Here is a 16110-nt window from a genome sequence, read left to right on the forward strand (position 1 = left end):
GCCGGGGTCTTTCTGGATGGAGTTTGCATGTTCTCCCTGTGCATGGTGGGTTCTCTCTGGGTGCTCCTGCTTCCTTCCACAGTCCAAAAACATATCAGGTTAATTGGTCTCTCTAAATTCTCCTTAGGTGTGAGTGTGTCAGTGCATGGTTGTTTGTCCTGTCTGTCTCTGTTATTTAGCAATAATTTCCTTAAATGAAAACAAAAGTCCGTGCCTTTACTTCAGTAGATATCTAGAGATTGATGTGGTGTCTGGGCAGTTTGCTAAAATTCAGCTTTTTATTAATTTTTCAACTTTTATGCATTTTTAGTTGTTGAGCTGTAGTGTCTCTCTGAGTTTTATTTCCTGAAAGATGCTATGAAAATAGCTTTATTTATTTCCATGTTAATCTAAAACATATCTTAGATGAAACGCGTTTCCCATGTTTCCTCCAACTAAGGCAGGGGTGTCAAACTCCAGTCCTCGAGGGCCGGTGTCCTGCAACTTTTAGAAGTGCCTCTGCTGCACCACACCTGAATAGAATAATTCGGTCATTAGCAAGGCTCTGGAGAACTGAGGAGGTAATTAAGCCATTTGATTCAGGTGTTTTGTACCTGTGGCACATCTAAAAACTGCAGGACAGCGGCCCTTCAGGACTGGAGTTTGACACCCCTGAACTAAGGACTCTCTAAAATGTGCACCAGGACTCAGTAGTCCGACTCCTGAACCCAACTCCAGGATAAAGAGTTTCAGTGAATTTGGTGTTGAAGGTGTAGAGGTGGATCAGTGTCTCTGAGGAGACTCTGTAGAAGGACAGAGTCCCAGCAGGACAGTCCACATACACGGCCACTCTGCCAGAGACAAATGAGGAGGATGAGACGGAGATTAAGGCTTTTTTTTCACTATTGTGCCAAACAATGTAACCATCATTTGAGCAGATTAGACACCAGGAGTTATTATTAAATCCAAACCAGGAGTCATCATTGTCTCCTTTTCTGTTGATTCTCCTGTAATTCAGTGATACATAGACTTTCCCAACCCACTCAACCTCCCAGTAACAGCGACCAGTCAGACCATCAGTACACAGCAGCTGATAGAGATCAAATCTGTCTGGATGATCAGGATATGGCTGCTCCTCTGCCACACGCGTCACCTTCCCGTTTTCTTCAGAAAGTTTGAGGAATCTGTTTACAGTGTTTAGGTCGACTGTTAGTGGACGGGAATCTGAAAGAACAAACAATGCAATTACTGATGTATAACTTTCTGAATTCACTGATGCAAAGAAGAGATAATCTGCCATGAATAAAAAAAACACTTACACTTCTTCAGACCTGGTGTCATCCATTTCTCTCCTGCAGGCTCCATACTGTTAGAAGGAGTTTTGATGGTATCAGTATTTTTCAAGATGCACACATGGACAAAAAAGTTTAGACTTCAGTGAATTTTCAAGGCTTTTCTTTACACCCATCACCAAGTTTCTGTCACCAATGTCTATAATCTTCCTGGTACAATCAGTTTAGTTCTGAACAGATGCTTGTTTTTCCCTCTTTAGTTTTTGTGTCATGGCTCTCATGACACAAATAGCTGCATAAGTAATATAGACTGTGAACAAGGTTAAAATACTAGCATTTAATGACCATAAACATACTGCAATAACTAAAAAATGTTGTTCTTGAATTATCTTTCCATTTTGCAATTGTGCATTGTTTTCGTTTGTTGAAGTTCAGCCTGTTTAAATAAATGGTAAACAGGCCATATTTTACACCTGTACCAACCCTGAGTTTAGTATTAATCATCAGCATAGCACTGTGTGGCTGCAGACAATATTTCCTTACCTTAAAGACTCCAGTTTGAAGCTTGGATTCTTCAGTATAGCTGCTAGACTCTCCTTTCCTGCCTCTCCTGGATTATTGTAGCTGAGGTCCAGCTTCTTCAGGTGAGATGGGTTCACAGTCAGAGCTGAAGCCAGAGCAGCACAGCCTTCCTCTGTGATCATGCAGCCTGAAAGCCTGCAGACACAAACACAACACAGTTTTAAAAAATTATTTTCTCAGAGTGACACACTAGTTAGAACTGTTACAATGATTACCTGGCTATGCTAAGAAGGTTAGAGAACTGTGTCTGTTGAGCATCAGTTTACATGCTGGCATGTTGGCCTGACAAATAGTAAATATTATATTTTATATCCATCTCCCAGTGTTACTATATAAAAATTAGAATGACAAAGTTGGGTTATATTGGTCAAAACATTCTGCTAATTCAAAGTTACATCTTGGTATATTTCCCATTAATCTCAACAGATCCTCTCCAATTGAATGGATTTTCTTGGGACTCATCCTGGAGCAGGCAGATGAAGACAAACCCAGAAAATGTTAAACAGTCCTCAACTGGCCAACTTCATCTTCTTGTAAACAGTTGCAATGTTTCCTATGTTTTGCTAACTTCTAATGTCACTTCATTATAATGCAGTCAAACTGCTGTTACCCTCAACAGTCTCAAATTCACCAAAAAATCATCTTCCTTTAATCCCAGAAGCAGAAAAATCTTCTGACTTGAACAAAACAAACAAAAAAAGCTCCCATTCTCACTCAACCAGACCAGTGATGGAAGTAGACACCTCAGACTCAGGAGGACAGGTCGGATTTGGCAAATCTCCCCAGTTGACAACACATTATAACACACACTCCAGACTACTTTCTATAACACACTAGAAAGTAGTCTAGATTTTATCAATCTAGCCTACTTTCCATCTCTTGACTTGATCTAACAACTTGAAGAGTCCAAACCAACATATATGCTTATTTGACCAGACTACCGTATTTAGTTCTCATGTGTCATGTCGTTCCCTATTATTGGTTCCAGCTGTCCTTCATTTCCTGATATCCCTGCTCATGAATTAAGTTCACCTGTCATCTGATTGTCCCTGGACCAATACTCAGTTTGATATTGGAGAGGGTCCTGGTGGTTCTAAACTTCTTACATTACAAATAAACATAAACACTAGGAACTTCAGTACTTTTTGGTACATTCAGTGCTGCTAAATATCCTTTATTTTTTATGTCGTAAGTCACCTGTGAGACATTTTATAAACAAATTTTTCCATTACAAATCATGTTCAGGCAACTTAATTTACTACCGATAAATTAAGTTGTCTGACTTAAGTTACCTGTAGCAAATTAAGCTTAACTGATCAGTTAAATGTCTAACATGTCTAAAATATGCTTTAGACATGTTAAATGTTATAGAAACATTTAATTGATCAGGTGCCCCACCTCAATTGAGTCGTCAATGCCATGATAAAGATTGCGAATGCCTAAGGACCTTCTCCAAATCTACATTTTTAGGAAATGTACAAATGTGTCCAAAATAAATGTCCCTTTGTCCCACTAACAATGTAAAAGCCTGTTAGTGACTGCTTGGTGTAGATAAAAAAAAAAAGAAATGCCCTCAAATCAGTAACACAACAAAATCTGAAGAACTGTGAATACTTTACAGATGCAGTTTAAAGCCACTGCTTTCATACAGAGGGACCAAATTTAAGCATTTATTCTGAACGTCTAAAATTCTAATGTGTTAAAACAATTTTCAAACTGCTGTTGCTGGGGGGAGAGTTTCAACGAAAAGAAGAATCATGTGTTGGGGGGGAAAAGAAAGATATATTTTAGTTGTTGATTGTTGCTTGGACCAATATTGATATTTGCAAATATAACTAACATTCATCGATTCTGATATTGTTGACAATATATAGTGCATCCCTACAACAACAAGTGAAGATTTTCACATTGAGACCATTTTGCATTTATACCGATTAATCTGAAACATGTAACATATTTACAGTAGCATGGTATTATACAGGTTAAATTACAACTTTTATTTTATTTCACTTGGACAAGTAAGGAAAATTTATTTTTATGCTAAAACTATTATATTGTGTTTTTTCCGTAGAAAGTAATGCTTTGCTTGAATGGTTTGCTCGACTTGCCCACATATCAGCAGTGAGGCTGTCTTTGCTGCAACTGCTCTCTACTGCCACGTCAAAGAAAACTCAATACTTGAGTATGCTTTATACATGTTTATAAATGTAAGACGTATGTTTTGCATAGAATGTAAAACAGAGTAAATCTCACCTGAGAATCTCCAGTTCACAGTTAGGACTCATCAGTCCATTGCACAGCAGCGTCACTCCTAAATCTCTGAGGTTGTTGTTACTCAGGTCCAGATCTCTGAGACTAGAGGGTGTTGAGCTGAGCAATGAGGACAGAGCTTCACAGCTTCTCTCTGAGAGGTTACACCCACTCAGTCTTAAAGGACAGAAGGAGTACAAAGTAATTGTGTCATTATTATTATTATTATTATTATTAATTAATAGGCATTTTTATAAAACTGACTACATCTGTACTTACACAGCTTTGCAGGAGGCTTTGGTTATGGGCAGCAGGTTCAGTAGAGCTTCTTCTGTAGCAGAGTATTCCTTCAGGTCAAATATTTCCAGGTCTTTCTCTGATGAAAGTAGGATGAAGTGCAGAGCTGACCACTGAGCAGGAGACAGTTGATGTGCTGAAAGACTTCCTGTTTGTAGAGATTGTTGGATTTCCTCCACCAGAGACTGATCATTTAGTTCACTTAGACAGTGGAACAGATTGATGCTTTTCTCAACACACAGATGATTATTCATCTTCTCCTTGATGTACTGGGCGGTGTCTTTATTAGTTGCTGAACTTTCTTCTGTCTGTCTCACAAGGCCTCCTAAGTGATGCTTATTGGTCTCCAGTGAAAGACCAAGTAGGAAGCGGAGGAACAAGTCCAGGTGTCCATCTGGACTCTCTAGGGCCATGTCCACAGCTCTCTGGTAAATGTCTGTCTCTGGAGATTCATGGTTTCTTTTTTCCAATTCCTTGGATTTTGTTTCGTATTTTTCCAGCAAATTGACTCCAGATCCAGTGAAGGTCAGATGAACATAAAGAGCAGCCAGAAACTCCTGAACACTCAGGTGGACGAAGCAGAACACCTTGTTCTGGTACAGCCCTCTCTCTTCTCTGAAGATCTGTGTGAAAACTCCTGAGTACGTAGAAGCTGCTCTGATATCAATGCCACACTCTGCCAGGTCTGTTTCATAGAAGATCAGGTTTCTTTTCATCAGCTGATCAAAAGCCAGTTTTCCCAGAGACTCAATCATCTTCCTGCTCTCTGGACTCCAGATTGAATCTGTCTCAGCTCCTCCATCGTACTTGATGATCTTCAGTTTGGTTTGTACCACCAGGAAGTGGATGAACATCTCAGTCAGGCTCGTTGGCAGATCTTCTCCATCTTTCCTGTTCAACATGTCTTCCACAACTGTAGCAGTGATCCAGCAGAAGATTGGGATGTGGCACATGATGTGGAGGCTTCTGGATTTCTTTATGTGAGAGATTACCAAGCTTGCCTGCTTCTTATATTTAAATCTTTTAGTGAAGTACTCGTCTTTTTGTGGGTCAGTGAATCCTCTGATCTCTGTCATCATGCCAACAAACTCAGTGGGGATCCGATTGGCTGCTGCAGGTCTTGTGGTTATCCAGAGGTGAGCTTTGGGAAGCAGTTTCCCTCTGATGAGGTTTGTCACAAGAACATCCACTGAGGTGGTCTTTGTTACATCTGTCAGGATCTCATTGTTGTGGAAGTCCAGTGGAAGTCGACTCTCATCCAAGCCATCAAAGATGAACACAACCTTTGACTCTTGAAACCTGGAGATTCCTTTGGTTTCACTAAAGAAATGGTGAACAAGCTCCACCAAGCTGAACTGTTCATCTTTTAACAGATTCAGTTCTCTGAATGTGAAGGGAAACATGAACTGGATGTCCTGGTTGGCTTTGTCTTCTGCCCAGTCCAGAGTGAACTTCTGTGTCAGGACTGTTTTTCCAATGCCAGCCACTCCCTTTGTCATCACTGCTCTGATTGGTTCATCTCTTTCAGGTGAGGGTTTAAATATGTCTTCATGTCTAATTGCTGCTTCTGGTCTGTCTGGTTTCCAGGACTTTTTTTCAATCTGTCTGACCTCATGTTCATCATTGACCTCTCCAGATCTTCCCTCTGTGATGTAGAGCTCTGTGTAGATCTGATTCAGAAACGTTTGATTTCCTGATTTAGCAATTCCTTCGAACACAAACTGGAACTTCTTCTTCAGGTTAGACTTTAGTGTTTGTTGACAGGTGATGAATGATTCTAAGTGAATGCAAAAAAACCTAATAAAAATAATTTCTTCACTTCTATATTTAACTTTAAAATTATTACTAATCTTTTCTGTCGGTTAAATTTTTATAGCTTCTAAAACAAAACATATGAAAACCCACCATTTAAAATCTTTCCAGATTTAGATGTAAAATACAACTGAGGTCTTTAGATAAAAACATTAAAGTTGCATGTACTTTTCAGTTTTTATATGCCATTAACTGAGATATTATTTAATCCTAATATTTTCAACATATAATATATTCAAATTTTGCTACTGAAATAAAACACACAGACAAGAAAATACTGAACTACTGGGATTCTAAAGTGCACTAACTTCAGTGAAAGAGGCTAAATGCAGATGACGTGGAAGGTTCAAAAAATATTTTCTATATTACACAGGCAGCAACGTCTTTCCTGATGTTAATCGTCATTTTCTGTTTCTATGGTTACGCATCATAACAAAATACAAAAAATGTTCACCAAAATAAGTCCAACTACGCAACATCTAAATGAGGAACAATTGTCAAAAAAAATTCCTCCAAAAACACATGAAAGGTTGAAAAAGAGAAAACATCTACTCTGATGGGCTGAAACCTTCAGTGGAACAATTGAAAAATCTACTCTAATCTAGCTCACATTTGGCTATTTAACGTCACTGCTGGGGTCTGTCAATCAGTCAGTTTTCAAAACAAGGAAACTCCTCAAAATGCACAGTCTGGCACCCAGAGACTTCAGAATGGAGACTGAACATTTGTAAACATCATAATGTAAATGTTTGACCAGTCTGGAGCCAAACTCTGTCTTAGGTACAAGGGGGAACAAACAACTCAAAAACTCAAGGAACAAATATCTGGTTGGAAATAATTTACTCCAATTCCCCTCAACAGTACACTCAATAAATAAACCTGTTTATCTTCTAGATATTGGTCAGTCACCAGGTCAGAGGCCACATTTGGTACCAGGAGCCACTGATTGAGTCCTGCTTGCTGTGTTGCTTCAAACTGTAGCAATCTGTCTGTAGTGTACTCTTCAGGCCTGCACACAGCTGATTTTGCGACGCTCTGGAACCACGCCAGTCCTCAGGCTCCTCTCTGCCCTGATCATCTGGGCAGAGAGGAGCCTGGACCACCTGTCCAAATCCTGGGACTCTGAGCTCAGTGCAGGGATCCCTCTCACGCCTCACCTGGAATGCATCTGTATTCCACCAAATCTGTTCTCCCCTTCCTTCTACTTTAGCTCCTTTTATCTTGCATCATTAGTTTTTGCAAATACAGCTAATTACTGTGCTCCATCTCCAGATTCAATTTAGAGTGTCTTTGAGGTGTAAAAGGGGAAAACCAAAATAAATAAAAAAACAAAAACACATTTTCCACTGTGCAACAAATGTATTTGAATCTCATTCTGGAGCCTCTAAATATGTATCTAACAGAGGTCTGGCTGCCATACAGCAGCCTGGATGGAGCAGGTATCAAACCGGCAACTTATAGATTGTGGGACAAACTCTTACCACCATTGGAAGAAAAGATTCATTTATCAATTAATCTTTACAAAAAAATTACACTCTTTACAGAAATCATCTTACTGCTCTGAAGACGGTCAGCCAGCTCCTCCTGGTTCATCATCCTCAGGAAGTGCTGTGTGATCTTCTCAAATGCTTCTCTGCTGCTGATCATCTGATGTTTCTTTTCTTCATCCTCCTCATTCTCATCTGAACCTTCTGGCTCATCTGAACCCAGAGCCATTTGGATCTTTTTCAGCTCACTTTCCTCAAAGGTGAAAATCTTCTTTTTCAGCTCCTAAAATGGAATAATAGACAACTAAGACCTCAATGGTTTATCCAATGCTGTGAACAAACAGTAAATTCAGAGGTTTGTGAGTTGGGGGAATGACCTATTAACATTTTTTAAACAGTAGAATTTTATTGTAAATGTACTCTGAATTATTTACACAATATTTCCATCAACTCTCACTCAAAAGCAAATTTCCCTCAACAGACTCTCGTCAGTTTTCTTCTGAGGTGCTGTTCACTGTGATCCCAGTGGAGCTAAAGAGCTAATTGTGAGAGGTTGTTAGAATAAAATAGGTGCTGATGGAAAAGGCCATAAACCATAGCCTGCCAATCCACTGGTTTATAATTTGCAGCATAGAGATGACTATGAACACAACTGACAGAAAGCAGTAGATGTACATATACTGACCATAAATATGGAGTCCAGCTCTTTTTGATGCTGTTGGGCAGACTGACCACTAGGAACCTCTGAGATCTGCTTCACTCTGTGGAGGAATCATAAATACTTTGCTCACATTATGGCTCTCCACACACACATGAAAAAGAAAGTTTTTGGAGATCCAGACAGGTAACAAAATTAATGTCATGATGAGGTGTAGAAGGTGGACCCAATAGCAGCAGGCAGGAGTAGTGATGGGCCAGACGACACAGAAACCTCGGCACATGCGGCGAGCAAACAAGATGAAACCAGATGCTTTTTTTTTCTGACAACAACCTGTGGCAGCAGGTGAACATGGAAGTCGAAGAGAGCAAGGCCAACTCAAATGTCACCATCGATGCCATTATTGATCTCTGAGGCAAACACACCAAGATCACCGGATCCTCTACAAGTCATCACCCTATCTTATACAAACTTGCAATTAAATTTCTATGTATGCCATCCTCATCATTAGAGTCCTGTGAAAAGCTGTTTTCAAAAGCAGGAGAAATAGTTTGTAAACAGCGCAATGGCCTCGGCCCAAAGCTGTTATAGCAGCTGATGTTTCTAATAAAAACATGAATGAACATTGTTGAGTCTTTATTGAATTTGCCTGCAATGACTTTTTAAATCCAGCAGATGTCACTGCAAGCGACACGGCAACACAGTTTCAAGACAATGTGGGAAATGTGCTCCACACCCAATGAGGCCTCATCTGCCCATCACCAGGCAGGACTCATAATGTGGTGAAGATGAATTTAATCCAGAACCAAAAACCCTGGTTCTGGTCACTTACAAAAATACAAAGTCCAGGTAGTAAAAATCCAAAAAAAGACCCGTCCAAACTGAGGACACAGGAACCAAGAAGAAGGATGCAGGGCAACAAGGAGCAGGAGAACAGGAGGTAAGTAAAGGAACGAATGGCAACTAGTGATAGAGAGAAGAATGCATACACTCGGAGGTGGTGAGAACAAATGGAGCTGATGAGCTAATAACAAGTGTGAGTCGCTAAAGCATTGATCAGGGTGAGGGCAGGGAGAAGGTGGCACAGGGAAACTGGGAAGATACATGGGAGCACAAAAAAGTGAGGAAGGAAACACCAGGAGGCTGGAAATAACTAACACTAAAGAAACTCTAAGACTAAAGAAAACATGATAAATAGGAGACAAATACAGGAGGGGAAACTATAAAAGGTCTAACAGAAACAAGACTGATCAAAGAACTAAGGAAATTAGAATGACTAGAAAAACCAAACTTGATAACCTGGAACAGAAAATAACTGACACTCAAGACTGACTCCACCTAAAGTAAGAATAAGAAGTGAACATAACTAGAAAAACTACAAGGGACTGAAATAAATGAAAAACAAGACAATTCTAACAAAAATAAGTATTAATCAATGAAACTACAAAGACCAAAAAGGGTAAAGCAAAAATGAATTAGAAAATAACTGATAAAACTAAAGAGGAACAGAGAAACAGAAATAAGCAAAACCAAATCCAAAAACCCAGTTTTGACAATTCATCCTAAATTCCAAAGCTTTGCTTATAAACCCAGTGAGCTTCAACAGGTTATTCTTGAACTTTGTTTTTCATTTGTTTTGACAATGCAATTCATAAAAAAGAAAAGACTTTTGGCAGGCTAAAGATAAGCTTCTTTGTCATGGCACAGAAAATAACTCTCCCCTTTATGACACTGCCAATACCATGTTCCATCCTGGAGATGGTGTGTTTAGTGTAACACACTTCATTTTTATTCACACATAGTCTTTTGCGTATGGACTATATATTCTAGTTTGAGTTTCATTTTAACAGCGTACAAGGTCAGCTTACAAAAAGTAAAAGTAAAAAAATTAAAATAGAAAACAGAAAAAATAGAGCATCAGAAGACCAAAGTGAAAATGTTTGAACAGATCAGTTTTCTCTACATTCTGTCATTTTCTATCTTCCCCACACACACTTTCCATCTATCAGTACATTTCCATCCTTACTCTTATCAGCCAAACCTGCTACATGTCCTTTTGGTCCTTATCTGTCTGCCTCACCAACCTGTACAAGTCATTATCCTCCTCATCCTGTCTAACCTAGAATACAGGCCATTATACGTCCTTTGACTTTCACCAGCCAAACCTTCATCATGCACTGTGACTCTGTGCTCCCATCTACTCTCCTCGGTCCTCTCAGTGACCCATTTCTTCTTTGTGTGTCTCCTGGACTTTTTCACCACCAAGTCTCATTATCTACTTACCCCCTTCCAGACGTCACCAAGCACCTTCTTACTCGTCTCTCCAATCATATTATCTGTCCAGTCTTCTGTACTCCTGACAAATAAGAGCCTAGTGAATGTTTGTCAAACCAAACATCTAATAAATGTTCCATCAATGAGCCACTACTGAAGCACTGGGGTGACGTTTTGTACGCAGACAAAAGAAGTCCAATCTCTAAAATATGAATGTTGCTCTTTATGGTTTATTTTGTCCAGTTTGGCAAGCAAATAACAAAGTTCAAACTTTTCATTGTTTCCTGCTGCCTCTCCTGCTCTGGTGAAAAGGCCCCAAACCCACTGCATGCTGGAACTGTACCAGTCCCTATACTCATGGAAAGTGGGCCCACAGTTCTTCTTGTCTTGCTTAGAGAAACAATAGAATAGAATAGAATAGAATAGAATAGAATAGAATAGAATAGAATAGAATAGAATAGAATAGAATAGAAGTACTTTATTCATCCCAACCGGGAAATTACTGTGCAGCTGCAGCAAACACATACACACAGATCAAATTACAAAATAAAAAATATAAAATAAAAGTATAAAAATAAAATAAAATGCATAAAATGTAGAATGTAAGATGTAAGATTCTGTACAATATAAACAGTGAATATTAATAATCTGTACAATCTGTACAATAGTGCTTTGTAAACAATCTGTACAATATTGATTTATGGACCGATATGTACAATGGTAACTTAACGTTTGTTATATAAAGTGATGGCCTGTGGCAGGAAAGATTTCCTGTATCTGTCCCTACGACAACGGAGCTGAAGCAGTCTGTGTGAGAAAGTGCTCCGCTGTCTGTCCACTGTGTGGTGGAGAGGGTGCAGCTTGTTGACCATGATAGACAACAGCTTCTTCACAATAGCATAGACAATAACAAAAATAATGAAACCAAAAATAAAGAAAATCAACAATTATTAACCTACAAATAAACTTTGTAAATAATACAAAAAAAATAAAGTAAACTAAGAATAAACTAACAAATTTCAAATTGATAAAGAAATAAAGAATAAATAGCTGCAGCAGTCTGCATCAATCATTTCCTGAAACCCCAACAGTATTCCTTTTTTTCCCCAGAGTCCATCACCTGTCCCTCTGCTCTGCTCTCTTCGGTGTTCAAAGTTTCATCCTACAGACCATCTAATGGTGAAGATTAACCAAATCTGTTAGATCTATACATCTATTAGAAATGTCAAACTCTGTCAAATTTCAAAATGAAACCTATTTGGCACACAAGTAAAACATCCCAGCATCTGAACTCATTTTTCCAAGCTGCTAGGATACATCTGTACCAGGATACAAACATAAAACCATGCCCACAGTTGGGCGTGTCTCCAAACAAATGATATGCAAAGCAAAAGCAAATAGTGCTCTCACCATATCAACTGTCACCTTCAGATGCAAATACAGGATAAATGCTCATACTCTTTTTAAAACGTAACCAGGATGTCAGCTACAAAAGAAAAGTAAGGCGAGCTGAATGCTGTTGAACACATAATGTCGGCTGCACTTCCTGTATTCAGCTGGTTGGTGAAAAGGTCAAGATGGTAACAAAACAAAACAAATGCCCAGATATACCAAGTTACAAGATTTACAAACAACTCACCTCTTTGGAGATGGAGGTTGGTTTATTTCTGACAGTTGTCCAGATGAACAGCTGGGATGGGAGTCCTGAACTCTGTCATGTAAAAGAATATGGACAGTAAAAGTACAGTGGCTGACAGGTGCAATTGCACAACAAAACGGTGAAATGGCCTGCAAACACAGTACAAACAGCAAAACACATAAACACAATGTTTTGTACTTCTATTTTGTTGTGATTTCATTTGTCTTTGTGTGTTTTGGAGTTTGAATCATTCATGTGTTTTCAGCGTATTTTATTATTTACTGTGTTTCTGCACCTGTTAGTTACCATATATTCAGCCAACCTTAAGAATATAATCCACTAATTACTGCATCATAATTTAACTGTGATTAACAAAATTTGTTGCTTCTGTTTTAACAGCCTCACCAGGTCTGACCTGACCTGATAAATTATTAAATCATTAAAGCAAAATAAAAGTACAATAAAACATTACAAATATTTATTCCATTGGCAAATACTTTTTTATACTACAGTACATCACAGTTTACATAGATAGATTATTTAGATGTAGCTCACCTCTTTCTAGATGAAGGCTGGTTTGATTTAAAATCAATAAAATCCCCTTTGGACCTATTTTCCCAGGATTCTGGTTCCAGTTCATCTTCAGATTGTTTTCTGTAAATAAAGTTTTTAAAGTTATGCTTTGCTCTGACAGAGTGAAGACATAAAATCAGTAGAAAGTCTCTTCACCTCTTGGCTTTGCTCTGGTTCTCAGTTTGAGGCAAAGTTTCTCCTTCTTTCAGCTCCTCACTCTGATCCATGATGGCGAGTTCAGAGCCACATCAATCTGCAAACAGTTTTTATATTAATCTGTAGAGACGATGAATCACCTGTACAACAGCTCTACAAATATTGTTATTTTCTCACATCATTTGTTCAATAAAACTATCAGCTGACTGTAATACTAGCCAACAAAGAAACACAAAAAGGATCTGACAAAAAACACAGGAACTGATTCGGTACTTCCTACTGAATATTTAAACAAAATGTTTAAATATTCCTGTTCCTGTTATTAAAACATAAAAGGAAACTTCAAACTTCATATCTGTGTGTTTACACTTTGAACTGCTAATAAATATGATTAATCATTTAATATTAGTGCAATACAATATAACAAATGTCAGATAATGTTCTGTAAATGCCAACCTATGTTATGGAACAATTGGTGGAGAGACCTTGAACATGGAGGATGATGTGTACACACTGTATGTTCACACTGTAAACATTTACACTGTACAGTGTAAACTAAACTATGTTGACAATATGCGTGAACAATTTTGGTTTCACTTTAGCAGTGTACAAACAATATGTGAGGACATATAAAGTCTGTTATATGTGTCAAAATTAAATTAAAAAATAGAGGGAGAAATCAGACCTAGAAATACAACATCAAATACATAATCCATGCATGAAACTTGCAGCAAAGTTTAAAAAGTTTGTCAGTTTCTCATGCCTGGACTTATTCTCAAAGGATTGGGCGAGGTACATGGTTAGGCTGCATTAAAACAAAACGGTGCCAAACTAGAAGGCAATGATAGAAAAATGGCTAAAACTTAGATTAGAAGAGAGACAAGAGATCACAAGAGCTTCAGCTGTTCCTCAATGTAAAATACGAAACAAAACAAAATGAGTATGTAGGAAAAGGAGAGAGGAAAAGGTCAAACCATCCCAGGGCTCAGGTTTCAACACTTTTATTAATTTGACCATTTGTGCAAACTGAACCCAGAACTTTGCTTTTAATACGACCATTTAAGCAAACAAGTAGGATCAAACAGTGTTCTTAGAAAGAGTTCAAAGAAACTTTGGGTTATGCAGTTGAAAAACACAATAAACCAACACAATGACTCCATATTTAACTTTTATGCCCCACAGCATCTGTTGACATGGCTATTAGTCACAAATCTACTTTGATGATCTGTCACTAATAATCCAAAGAAATTATAATGTAATTTGTGGTTTTAACGTAACAAGATGTGTATGAACACTTCTTCTGTAAGACAGAACACATTCATTTTAGATATTATTACCAGGGCCTTAGCTAACATGGACTCTCCCTGCTCTAAGTACTTCCGTCATATAGGACTTCACGGAGTCCTATGAATGATGCCTATATATTCAATTAATAAAAAATAAAAATAAATCCATCTATACAAGATTTAGAAGCATGTTAGACTCCATAGTTTTCTGAGTTTAAAAAAAAAAAAATTAATTATAGTCAGAGGTGGATAAAGTAGGTAGCTACCTAAAAATTACACTCAAATTAGAGTAATTTGACTTTTTACTCAAGGAAAAGTAAAACGTAGCTGTCTAAGAGTAAAAACAATATTAAAAGGCTACTAAAGTACTGAGTAAACTGATCATAACATTTGTTTTAATAAAATTATGTCATTAGACAGACAAAAAGTTATCTGCAAATGTTGACGGAGATCCGCCTTAAGTTATAATTAATTTTTCATGTAGTTATAAGTAAATGATGTTCAACAATAACAATGTTTCAGCGTTAAACCAACAGCAAACCAACACACACTGTACAGTGTAAACTAAACTGTGCAGACAATATGCGTGAACAATTTTAGTTTCACTTTAGCAGTGTGCACACAATATGTGAGGACATATACAGTCTGCTATATGTGACTGTATATGTCAGTCACATATAGCAGACTGTATAAACAAAATGTTTATATATATTTCGCTATTTATTTCTGTTAGAAATAAATAGCGAAAATAAACGAGACCCGTTCGGATCGTTCATCGTGACTAAACAGCTGCTGTTTGGCCAAATAATGAGAAATAAATCATAAAGAGTAATCCTACAGGTTAATTAGTGTTTCCCCTGTTTTCGTCCGCAATGAACCGATTGACTTACCTTCAGTTTGAAGTTGATCTGCAACACAGAAAAAATAAGTGAAAATTTAGTGTCAGAAATGTTTAGGTTCTTCCTCCAGGTGAGAAAAGCGATTCTCTGTTTCCATCCCTGATTCACATCTAGTTCTGTTTAGTTTTCCTATTTCTTGTTCCTCAGTTTATGGTTTTGTTTACTGTAAACCATATCATTAGTGGCTACCTGCATGTTGGCTCTGCTCTGACTCTCCGCTACGAAGGAGGGATATTGATGTGAGGCCTGTGAGTATGGCAGGCCAGTTTAGTATACAATCGGTTTCGTCAAAACAAGTTTTGACTAGAAACAACTACATTTTGACAATGAAAATATATTTTCAATTGTCCTTTTTTACTGGCACTGGAGATACATCTCCAGTCTCAGTGTTTCCCCCTGTGTGTTATAATGGGTTTCGTTTTTACATTTTGTTAAGCGAATTTATAATCTGACTTTGGTACGACTGTGTCTTTATGGCAGGCCGCGTTAACATAAAATCAGCTTCACCCCACTTATGTCCCTTTTCAACAGGTGCTCGGCTCGGCTCTATTTCGGAGTGACCGCGTTTCTTCTATGGCAAGCCGTTCTAACATAAATTCGGTTTCGTCTGACTATCCGTCATTACATTCCAGATATCTAAACATGCATTTTGACAAGACAAAACTACATTTTGACTATCCGGAATGGTAATTTAAGATATCTGTATTTACATTCTGACTAATAAGAATAATAATTCAAGATATCTTAATTACATTTTGACTAGTCAAAATTCCTTTCACGATATCTCAAATGACGTCACTGGATCTGTCATTTCACGGGACACATAACAGTTGTTACGTCAATCCGCGTTTCCCCATCAGATACGGTTCCCCCTGCGTCTTCTTGCCGCTCCGCCCCGCCCACGCGGCAAAATACGCGCGTGCTCG

At 38.1% G+C, this 16110-nt stretch overlaps 1 protein-coding gene across 1 annotated transcript; it reads right to left on the reverse strand.

Moving 5' to 3' along the window:
- Nucleotides 1-662: 662 nt before the first annotated feature.
- Nucleotides 663-15380, reverse strand: LOC103480634 (NACHT, LRR and PYD domains-containing protein 12-like). Its single transcript, XM_008435657.2, has 11 exons — nucleotides 15176-15380; nucleotides 13000-13096; nucleotides 12826-12924; nucleotides 12271-12342; nucleotides 8385-8460; nucleotides 7769-7982; nucleotides 4383-6177; nucleotides 4107-4280; nucleotides 1815-1988; nucleotides 1299-1345; nucleotides 663-1203 (listed from the first exon to the last, which is right to left on the reverse strand). The coding sequence occupies exons 2-11, from the start codon at nucleotides 13068-13070 to the stop codon at nucleotides 668-670; spliced, it is 3258 nt and encodes a 1085-aa protein (XP_008433879.1). The 5' UTR covers nucleotides 13071-13096; nucleotides 15176-15380; the 3' UTR covers nucleotides 663-667.
- Between the last annotated feature and the right edge of the window lie 730 nt (nucleotides 15381-16110).

This window comes from Poecilia reticulata, linkage group LG18 (assembly GCF_000633615.1).
Source record: "Poecilia reticulata strain Guanapo linkage group LG18, Guppy_female_1.0+MT, whole genome shotgun sequence".
In the NCBI taxonomy this organism is placed as follows: Eukaryota; Metazoa; Chordata; class Actinopteri; order Cyprinodontiformes; family Poeciliidae; genus Poecilia; species Poecilia reticulata.